The sequence below is a fragment of the Nothobranchius furzeri genome, chromosome 4, assembly GCF_043380555.1.
Source record: "Nothobranchius furzeri strain GRZ-AD chromosome 4, NfurGRZ-RIMD1, whole genome shotgun sequence".
In the NCBI taxonomy this organism is placed as follows: Eukaryota; Metazoa; Chordata; class Actinopteri; order Cyprinodontiformes; family Nothobranchiidae; genus Nothobranchius; species Nothobranchius furzeri.
Window position 1 is genome coordinate 5982942 of NC_091744.1, and position 10399 is coordinate 5993340.

A 10399-nucleotide genomic window follows, 5' to 3' on the forward strand; every position below is an offset into this window, starting at 1 on the left:
TGCAAACAAACACATGCTTTTACTTTGGTGTGGACAGTAAAATTAGTAACAGTACATTGTTGTACTCACAGTTTTTGCTGAATAATCCATCATTATTTGTTGCTGATAGAAAACCTGCACAAACTGTTAAAAGATAATTTAAACAAACTTAAAATTAAGTTCTAACCAGAAATCTCCACCAGAGAAAATATTACCTGCCATCAAGCACAAAAAGACTTTAATTAAATTCCTCATTGTGGTAAAAATCCCTCCTTTCACCGTAAGAATCTCCTCTCTAATGAGCCTCAGCTTCTCCTTTCTCTCGCATTAAACTTAACATTTTTACTGTAAAATATAATGTGACTAAAGAGGAATAAACACAAAGAGGAAGGTGTGTGCTGACTTGAAGCATCAATCCTGTATCACTACCTGTTGTTAATGCACCTACAGTACCAAAGATATCACTGCTTTCCACTGTTGTAATGAGATAATGGGAAATCCAAAATTCATGGCCTCAAGTTATAAGGTGAAAGAGAATTTGTGCTTATCCCTCTGTTCAGGTGACTCCATCTAACACACAAATAGTAAAGCACCCATTCTGCATAGCACCTTCCAGGGTTCTAAAAATCCCCCAAAGTGGTTTACAAAACAAAAACGTAGCCTAGAAATCTAGACGGAGAGTAGCAAACACAAAATTATGCTCATTTGCATGTCCATCCAGCCACGCTCCATTGGCCCTGACCATCACAGCCCTTTGTTGGTTCGGTGGGCCAATCACAGCGCTCCATCGGTTTGGTGGGAGGGATGTTACTGCAACTGAGCGAAACTAAGATGGCGTTGGCTTGTTTCACTTTGGCATCAACTTTGTGCTGTGCGCATACTTGTGCTTTTCTTTGAGTCAAGAGCAGATAGTATTTAAAATACTTCCAAATTATATTTTAAAGAAACTCTTTGCAAGAATTTCTGAACTCGATTTTTGTTTGATCTCCCAAAGAATCTGTTCTACTTTAAGTTGAATCCAGATCTTAGTTCAGACTTAATCAAAGGTGGAGCTTTGCATTTAAGAGAAGAATATGTGGTGGACTCGATGTGAGATCTGGCGCTGTTGCAGCTGACAGGTTTGAAGCTGACGGAGGAGTAGCACAGGTCATCCGATTGGATCTGAGGCTCCAAAGAGATGTTTGTTTCCAGGAGATCTTGGCTTGCAGGAGACAGACGTCGTTCTTGACCTTCATTTGAGGGAGTGGTGGTGCCACAGGGTCGACCTTTTTCCTGAATGGTTGCTATGGTATCCTTTCCTGTGTAAAGTGGTGAAACGTGCAGAAGTTGGAAGATTTTACAATTTGTACATAAATAATTACAGAGCAACGCTAAAGAGAACATAGTACAATGTGACTAATTCATGACAGAACCACGATATTTTATTAAGGATTAATGTCCAGCAGACAGCTCAGCTGGAAGATGAGAAAAGGAGGCCCACAGCCAGAGCCTGATGCCAAAGCGAGGGTTTAGAAAGCAATAATTCCTCATGGAGGAAGAGGAGCTGGGCCATGAGCAGACTCTAAAAAGAAATGTTAAAGGCAGCGCTTCTTAAAAAATCTTTTCAGCTTTGTTTTGGTTAGCGGTCCGCTTAGTGGCGTATGTTTTCAGGAGGTGCGCTCATCACGTAGTGTGTCCTGTTGAAGCGAAACGTTGTGCTGTCTGTCTCACTGAAATCTTGCGCTGTAACAGTGGGCCACCATTCTGTTGTTTTCACAGTGTAACATGAACAATCCTGTGCGATAGCCAAAAATCGCAGTGTCAGCCTGACATATTGTGTAGACTTTTATTTTGACAAATGTCCAGCAGTGGAAATTACAAATTTTGATGCCCATTCTGATTGGTTGGTGACATGTTACAGTAACCCCCATGAAGCCGGGTTTTTTTTAGCCCAAGCCTAAAAAAAACCCGCAGCTTGCCCGACGCTGTTGCTCAGTTCTGGCTCCCACACTCTGGAATGAGTTGCCTTTGAGCGTTAGGCAGGCGCCATCGCTTCAGGTTTGTAAGTCTCGCTTAGGACTCACTTTTACATGATGGTGTTCCAGCAGTAGGGATCAAAACACTGCCTTGATCTATAATTGTTTTTTATCTCATTTAGCATGTTTTTTAATCATTTCCTGTTTTTGTGCGTCTGTCTCTTCATGTTGAATCATTGTTTAATTTTTTATCTTTGTTTTTTGTTCCACAACACTATATTTGTTCTTCTTGTGTGTTTTGTGGTTGTGTTCAGCACCTTGGGCTTCTGATAAGGATGTGGAAGGTGTGTTATAAAAAACAAACTCTATTTCTCCAAACAGAGACCATTCAAAAGTGTTCTACCACACAGAAACACTTTGAAACAGCCTGAGAATTATTTTAACCGAGTAAAAACTACGCCGTCCTAACTAATGATTTAATCAAATGTGTTTATTCACTCTGATCCTATAATCAGAGCAGCTGATTCTCAGTGTTTTCAATTCTGTCACTCTCTAAAAATGGCTCTTCCAGAAGTTTGTTTCATACCAGATGGTGTTCTGACATCTTTTTTCCTGAATGTAAAGAATAACAGGACAGCGATCGCCAGAACCAGGACAACCACAGAGAGTCCAGCTCCAGTAAAAAACAGCGTCTCTAAAATAAAATACAAAAGGTTATCATGGTAAAAGTTGTAAGAATTGATCACATAAATCTCATTTAAAATGTTCCTTACTAGAACCCTGTGACATCCAGATGTCTCCATGAGTCTCCTCTCCTTAAAACCAAAAGAGAATTGTGCCAGTCGTGCTTTGTTTCATAATCTTCTCTCTTTATCTCCTTCATTTTGTGTTTATTTCCTGTTTTTACTCTCAGTTTAATGCTTCTTCAAATTTAAAATTGCAAATGAAAACACGAAACAACTATTTAATTTGTTCAGAAAGGCTGCTAACTCACCCTGTATCACTGTGAGAAGAACTTTATTATAGGTGTCAGCACCGACTCTCTCGATTCCACACCAGTAGGTTCCTGAGTCTTCCAGTTTCAGATTGTGGATTGTCACATAAAATGTGTTTCCTTCCTCTCTTATTGTGTATTTCTTGTTGGAGATTGTCTTGCTTGTAATCAGGACGTCTTTATCGTAACACGGGTCTTTACAAAAATACTTCACATTGGTGTCGGCGTACGTGTGAGAGCATTTAACTTCAATGGGGTTTCCCACCTCTCCTGTTATGGCTTTGGCCTCCCATAACCCTGGACAGAACATACACACACACACACACACACACACACACACACACACACACACACAGACACTGGCAATTAAAATCAAGTAGTTTTACTCGGTTTTCAGATCAATTTCTGGTCTAATCTCAAAAGAAAATATTCAGATTACTAAAAAAGAAATGTTTTTGAAAATTCGCATTTTTAAACCAAAACAATGGTTTACAAAAAATAAAGGAAGGCTGTGTGTATTTTTAGCACTCTTGCAGTTTTGTTGATTCATTTCCTGCAGCGCAGAAGCAAGAGTGTCTGGGTTGAATGTGACTTTAGTGTTTAAAGGTGATCAAAATTTTCAGCACAAATGAAGTAAAGAAGTATTTATGAATCATGTGAGGATTTATGTTTTGTCTTCTGTCATGTTTAAAGTTCAAAGAAGTTTTATGTGAAGTAAAAACAAGACCCTCAGCCGGGAAATGTTACCCAAAGACTTCTGTAATGATGCGAAAGTGAAGAGAAACTGAGAGACACTTAAAGCAAACATGCAAAAAGAGAACATAGCAGACAGCATGTTTGATTTAGCTCAGCTTACCTTCCAGGAGAAGAATAATCAGGAGGAGGAGGCTGATTTTCATGTTTTCATCCAATAAACTGTTTCTCTGTGTCACTTCTCCTTTAGTCACCCAGATAAGGAGGCTTTAAACGTCTGTCTGCATAAATGATGTTAAGGCTGTGACCTTGTATGAGGCGAGTTCTTTCCTCCTGTCTGTCTTTTAGACGAAAAACTGAAGACATCCGCTTTTCAACATAAGTTAGAGGAAATAAACCAGATGTCTGATGTTTTGGGTGGAGCTTCCCTTGAAATGTCAGTTTTCTTTTTCCAGGCCAATCCAGTTTTATTTGTAGAGCATTTTAAAACATTTTAAAGCTTGACAGCTAACCAAAGTACCAAACACAACAAACCTTTGTTGGGACATAAGGTTTAGGACTGTCTGCAAAAGAGACCCAAAAGCAGAGACTAACATTTTTAAATGAATCCGGTATTGAACAGGCAACCAGTGCAGTTAGACTTCTGTGCTAATTGTAGCCTTGTCATCAAGGCTTGATTTAGTCCAACATGTAAGGACTACATTGTAAGGATTACAGTAGTCTGATCATGATGTAACAAAAGCGTAGGTCAAGGTCTCAAAGTGAGCTTTGAGAGTAAGTGAGTTGATCCTGGCCGAACAAAAATGGAAGAAACAGTTTACACTTGCAGTTTATTAAATCATGTGACATCTCACAAGAGACCGATGAAAACTATAAAAGGAGACACAATAACCTCTTGTACACTACTGTATTGTCTCAAATCTAAATGAAACCACTTCTGACCTTAAAGTGACCAAATGGAATATTAGTATCAGCACCTTCATCATAAACCTGCCACATCCGGTTATGTCTACTGCCTTCTGGTGGACAATCCACAGTTGGCAAGGGCCAGTGTTATTCTTTAATACTTTTGCACAATTACATAATAAAATAAAACATATTTTTCGATAAATGTTATGTCAACTAAAGCCAATTAATAGTTTCTTTTTGAAAATTAGAGTTTTCAAGCCTTACCAGCACACTGACCTATTGCCCTGACACTTGGAGATTGTGGGTTCAAGACAGTCCACGGTTAGATCATACCAAAGACTTTAAAAATGGGGCCCAGTGCCTCCCTGCTTGACACTTCATTGGGGGATTTGGTTGGGTGTGTCTGCAACTCACCACTTCCCCAGGGGATGGGTCAAATGCAGAGAATTTCACCAGTGTGACAACTAATCTCAAATATTTATCCATAAGAGATGAAGCAGCCTTTTAAAAAGCAAGCATTCTAAAAAGTGTTCTAGAAATACAAAGCCTCACCTTTTTTTCAAAAATATGTACAATTCATTAGTGATCAGCATTTAAACAACAAAACATTTTTAAACCTTGTTTCAGCAGACCATGTTAATGCATGGATCTGCTGCTGCTGTACACATAACACCCTGCATCTCAGTGGCTAATGTGCTCTTTTCTTGCAGACAGTGATAAACATGCTCATCCAGCAGGCTGAGGTCCAGATGTTGGTACTGACAGATGTGACCTGGTACGTCAATGTCAGCATAATCATCTCGGCTGAAAGACATAATGGACTCCCGCTGCTGTATTGAGAAGTTGGCACAGAGTTCAGCTGGTGGAGATGGTAAAGCTGAAAGATCGATGCCGTCTGAATGACAGCCGTGCTCTGGTTCCTTATTTTATGCCAGGCATCATGGTCTCATAGTCTGATGATGTCTGCAAAGAGGAGAAATCAGTGAATAATCATGTTACTGGAATCTAGTTGTTTCACTAAAAGGAGTAGGAGATTAGGCCCACAAATCAAGCAGGACATTTGTGCCTTTGGTGCCAGTGTTAACAAATCATATTAATGTTCAGTCAAACCATATATTGATCTTGTTTATTCAAGACATAATTCTAAAACAAAATAAAAATATTACAATTAATGAGTAAAGAAATAATCAGGAAAAAAATACATATGTTGCTGCTGCTCACCATTTAAAAAAGTTTTATCTCCATAGTTGTTTTAACACAGCAACAGGTGAATTAACCCAAAAAGTACATTTTTATATTTAATCATGGATAACATTTTAAATAACTGAAATGTATATTTCTGAAGTGTTTGTGTTTGTAAAATTCATATGTACTGTTATTTTAATAAAAACGAATAAAGGCGCAATGCAGTACATCGCCACAAGCTAAATTCTCCCAGCATTACCACAAGGACCAATTTGGTGTGCCACCCCAAAAATGTCTTTGGCCCCATCTGGCCACCCCCATCAAAATTTTTTGGAGGCGCCCCTGGACATACATTGAAAGTCTGGATATTCCGACCACAGCTGGATCATTAAATGTGTGCTCCAACATTCTTATTTATTATTATTTTTTTCCTCTCATCCAACAAGGACGTTAGCGGTACCTCGACTAGCAGTAGCAGCAGCGCAGGCAAGCATTAGCTGTAGGTCAGGCTACAGTTTGCATTACCGGCATCAACATTTATATATTGCTGACGCTTAAGTGGGTTGGGACATACAGATTTAAGGGGGTTGCTTATGACCTGCCATACCAGCTTTTCTCAGAACAACCCGTTTCTCCATGGCCATTACAACATGACTAATTTACATAGAAAAGCAGATCGTAAATGGCACAGACTTTTGGTGTGCTACTTTAGACACCCCAAGCTGCCCATATGCAACAGCAACAAGATAAATGCATTTTAGATTGCTAGGATCCATTTAACCCTCTGGAGGCAGGCGTTGCAGATTAGCAACGTTAAAACCGACCTACCTGGTTACTCCACATACATATTTCATGAGCATTTTTTAACTCAGAAGTACCTCTGAAGGATTTAGTTGTTCATCCTTTTATCAAAACTTATTTTGAGCCTGAGAGGGTTAAAGAAAAATGAATGAACTGTGATTACCGTATTTTCCGGAATATAAGCCGTTACTTTTTTCCCACACTTTGAACCATGCGGCTTATAATGAGGTGGGGCTTTACTGAAGATTGTCCTTCACCTACCAGGGGGCGCTTTAGCAGAAAGTGAAACAGGTGGAAGTCAAACGTGGAAATCGAAGAAAGTGTTCATTTTAATTTAGCACATGCATGCAGTCGGTAGGGATGGGTACCGAATTCGGTACTTTTTAAGGTACCGACCGAATTCCATAGTACCGACCGAGCACCGGTTCACGTCATTTGAACGGTGCCTCGTTTCGGTACCCGTCCATCATAACGAGAACTTGCCAAGACAGCTGCGCATGCGCAAGAGCGTTATGTCGTCGGTCCCTGCGAGCGAGTTGTAAACAGAGCAGCATGGTAGAAAGAACGCACGCTAAAGCTTGGGTCCACTTCACTAAATGTGATGGTTAACTGGGTGATGATGAAACCAGCGACAACGATCTAAGTGAGACATCCTCATCTTAATCTGCTCCGGTAGGTATATAATTAGCTTGATATGTTAGCTTCCGTTTCACTAATGGTGCGTTCACTTTCTCCTCGGAACTCCGAATTCCCGAATAGAAGAACATGAACGCGCTCTAAAGTTTGGCTTCACTTTACTAAATGTGACGGGTGAAGACGAAACCAGTGACAACGATCTAAGTGTGAGGCATCATTGTTTTAATCTGCTCCAGCAGCTAAATAAACTGTTTAAGATAACGTTAGCTTGGTATGTTAGCTTCCATTGCTACCATTGTTATCAGCTAATGGTGTGTTCGCTTTCTCCTCGGAAATTCTAACTTCTCAGTAGGAAAAAATCAAATGAAAAAGAACGGCAAAAGGAATGAAGATACACAGTAAATTTAGTTCACAGTAAAGATGTTTGCTTCAGTTTAATTATCAGCTTATAAAACTACAAGGACGATGTTAAAATACAAACAGTTGTATGTTATTTATCGTGATATATATCAAGTATTGTTATATATTGAGAAAAATATATATTTAATTATAAAAGAGATTTAAAATATTAAACACTCAAAAGTATCGAAAATTGGTACCATTAAGTACCGGTATCGAATCGTAGGTACCGGGAATTAGTACCGGATCGATTCAAATGTCAAAGGTACCCATCCCTAGCAGTCGGCACGACAAAGATTTTTTTTCAAATCCACACCCCCTCATCATGGTAACAACACGTATGAGTTCATATGTTGCCACATTTAAGTTGAAGGCCATCGATCTGGCAGTAAAGGAGGTAAATAGTGCTGCCGCACGTATGCTTGGCATGAATGAATCCATGATTCGGCGCTGGAGACGGCAGCGGGAAGAACTCATTCAAGCCAGCTTCACCCAGGGATGATGACAGCAACACGGACATCGACACTGACATCGCCACAGAAAAGGTATGTGACGAAGCTCTTCTGAGGCTGTTCAACTCCGACACTGAAGAAGAGGACAAATGGCTTTAGTGTGCAAGAGGAAGATGAGAGCGAATGACTTCTTCTGGTAGCCAAGTGTGTTTTATTTACTAACCAGGCATGTTTTGTGTGCAGTTTTTATTTTCTAATCGTCCAGGGCTTATTAATGCTGTGTCAGCGCTGTTCTTTTCTTCTAAACATTCATGCAAATTACCGGTAATAACGTGTCAGTTCTGTTTTAATTTTATAACCATCCAGAAATATGAATGCTATCAGTGCTCACCCGTGTTTAAAATTTGTTTTGTTGGATTAAAACAACAACGAAAAACCTCCGTGTAGCGTCTTTCTGTCTAATTATCTTATGATATGGCCATACATGCGCTGTGCGCCGGAGACCTGCATGTGGCTGCTGCGCCGCGGCTTGTATTGGAGTGTGGCGTGTGTGTGTAGAAAACCTTTTTTTTTTTGTTGGTGCGGCTTATATTGAGGTGCGCTCTATAGTCCGGAAATTACGGTATTTCTCAAAGGGGGTAGCCTGTGTACTTATTTATTGTAAAACTGACCTGTCTTTTCTTGAGTGGGGCCGATCTCCTTTGTTTCATAGCCAGCTGAAGAGAGATGGTGAACAGACACACAAAAATCATCGCTGCCATGCACAACAGGGCAACAAAGAGCAACTGCTGAGTGAATTCTGTATGAGAGAACGACATCTGAGGTTTACCAAGGAGGACTCACACACAAACACACAATGTACAGTATAGGGAGCCTAAGTCTCCTCCCTTTCCGGTCGGCTCATGGGTCCCCGGAAGAATGAAAAAATTAATGCAAGTCAATGTGGCTAAAAGAGCCATTTTCTAATCCGCTGTAAGCACTTTCTTGGCATCAGAATGTGTCTTTTCAGTGTACTGACATCATATGTCTAAAAAAACGGGATTAGAAAACAGTTTTTATAGCCCCATTGACTGGCATTCAAATGTTCTTGGTCCGGAAGTAGGAGGGCCTGACAAACACTCCCTATATGGCTAACATGAAACTAGCACTCACTGTGATTGTTGGTAGAATCAGGCACTTCGATCACTGAAACAAACAAATAATTATTGGTCAAATAAATGCATTTAACAGTCCTTACAATACCTGCATTCACACTTTAAAAAAAACGATAAAGTAACTTTTTTAAAACACTCCCTATTTCAGTAGAAAAGCCTGTGTGGGGTATTTTTCCTGTAGCACAGTTGATTTTACAATGTTTGAGGCATGAAAGACTGTCGCTGGCTGAGCTGACAGGGTGGGGGGATGAGCATTCGGAAGTGTGACCCGGCCAACGGTGCTGTCAAATGAAAGCTTTTCACTGTCTGATTTGGTTGTCTGGGGGCCCCAATCGATTGCCTGCCCTGCCTATCAGCATGCAGCGCCTCAACTGGAATGTCCCAAATCCAAAGTGGAAGAAGTTGAGACACTGCTTACATCCAGTGAAGCTAATTGTAAAACGCATCAGTTTGTACCACAGAAAACGAAACCTCAGAAAAGCAGAAGATATTATCCAATAGGTAAGACACCGTTCCTGTTTATGGGACGTGTGGCCTGACAGTTTTACATCACACATTTCCCATATTAGTGTGTTTGCAGGTACCCTGATGTTCCCTGAGAGATTTTTCATTGTGATCTTCCTTTTTTTGTAGTGATTACCTTTTGATACATCCAGGTGAATCAAACTGATGTGATCAGGTTGGTCTTGGAAGCTGACTCCACATCTGTATCTCCCGCTGTCATTTAGGTAGAGTTTATCCACCCTGACGATGAAGAAGGCGCCAGTTGTGTTGTCGTACACAGAAAAGCGTTCCCATCTCACCCACGTGTTGTGTTCTTTGGTCATTGTCTTGTAATTGTCTGACTCAGCATCATCACGATGGAAGTACTTCATACGGTTCTCTTGACCAATTGAATATTCACATTTGAAGTCCAACATTGTACCCTCCATGCCAGAAACGAATGTAGGTTTGATGCCAGTCATAACTGTAATTCAGAAATATAATATGAATGAATGAATGAATGAATGAATGAAAGTAATTTCCAGGTAATATTCTCTGAACTGTAGAAAAATACATTAGAGGATCATTTAAATTCAGCATTTTATTAGATTCTGGAAGAGGGAGCCAAAAAGTCTAAATGTTCTAGTTATAGCTCACCATGGATTTGTAGGGAAATGACGAATATAGCCAGAAATGCTCTCCACGAGATTGACGCTGTTCCTATCATTCCCAGTTTGGCTTCTGATTACACAGCTAGAT

The 10399-nt window shown here is 40.1% G+C and overlaps 2 protein-coding genes and 1 long non-coding RNA gene across 4 annotated transcripts; 1 reads left to right on the forward strand and 2 right to left on the reverse strand.

Moving 5' to 3' along the window:
• LOC107390404 (CMRF35-like molecule 1) lies at window positions 1–3986 on the reverse strand. Its single transcript, XM_015967089.3, has 5 exons — window positions 3785–3986; window positions 2929–3225; window positions 2708–2749; window positions 2521–2628; window positions 1–1277 (listed from the first exon to the last, which is right to left on the reverse strand). The coding sequence occupies exons 1-5, from the start codon at window positions 3825–3827 to the stop codon at window positions 982–984; spliced, it is 786 nt and encodes a 261-aa protein (XP_015822575.1). The 5' UTR covers window positions 3828–3986; the 3' UTR covers window positions 1–981.
• On the forward strand, window positions 1950–5942 carry LOC129164231 (uncharacterized). The gene is made up of 2 exons (XR_008563828.2): window positions 1950–2016; window positions 5241–5942. It is a non-coding gene; the product is annotated as an uncharacterized lncRNA (long non-coding RNA).
• Window positions 4442–10399, reverse strand: LOC129164230 (CMRF35-like molecule 1). 2 transcript variants are annotated; one of them, XM_070550622.1, is made up of 5 exons: window positions 10298–10399; window positions 9798–10124; window positions 9156–9188; window positions 8675–8719; window positions 4442–5493 (listed from the first exon to the last, which is right to left on the reverse strand). In XM_070550622.1, the coding sequence occupies exons 1-5, from the start codon at window positions 10365–10367 to the stop codon at window positions 5477–5479; spliced, it is 492 nt and encodes a 163-aa protein (XP_070406723.1). In that variant the 5' UTR covers window positions 10368–10399; the 3' UTR covers window positions 4442–5476. The 2 variants fall into 2 exon arrangements, with proteins under 2 accessions (XP_070406723.1, XP_070406722.1); XM_070550621.1 differs by having other exon boundaries at window positions 8675–8802.

Excerpts from the sequence above, each read along its gene's own strand:
- LOC107390404 (XM_015967089.3), bottom strand. The coding sequence starts at position 3,827 with ATGAAAATCAGCCTCCTCCTCCTGATTATTCTTCTCCTGGAAG. Across the intron at positions 2,750-2,928 it reads TCTTCTCACAGTGATACAGG|GAGAGGAGACTCATGGAGAC; the intron begins GTGAGTTAGCAG and ends TTTGGTTTTAAG. Across the intron at positions 1,278-2,520 it reads AGATGTCAGAACACCATCTG|GAAAGGATACCATAGCAACC; the intron begins GTATGAAACAAA and ends CACTTTACACAG.
- LOC129164230 (XM_070550621.1), bottom strand. The coding sequence starts at position 10,367 with ATGATAGGAACAGCGTCAATCTCGTGGAGAGCATTTCTGGCTATATTC. Across the intron at positions 10,125-10,297 it reads CATTTCCCTACAAATCCATG|TTATGACTGGCATCAAACCT; the intron begins GTGAGCTATAAC and ends TCTGAATTACAG. Across the intron at positions 8,803-9,155 it reads TGATTCTACCAACAATCACA|AATTCACTCAGCAGTTGCTC; the intron begins GTGAGTGCTAGT and ends TCTCTCATACAG.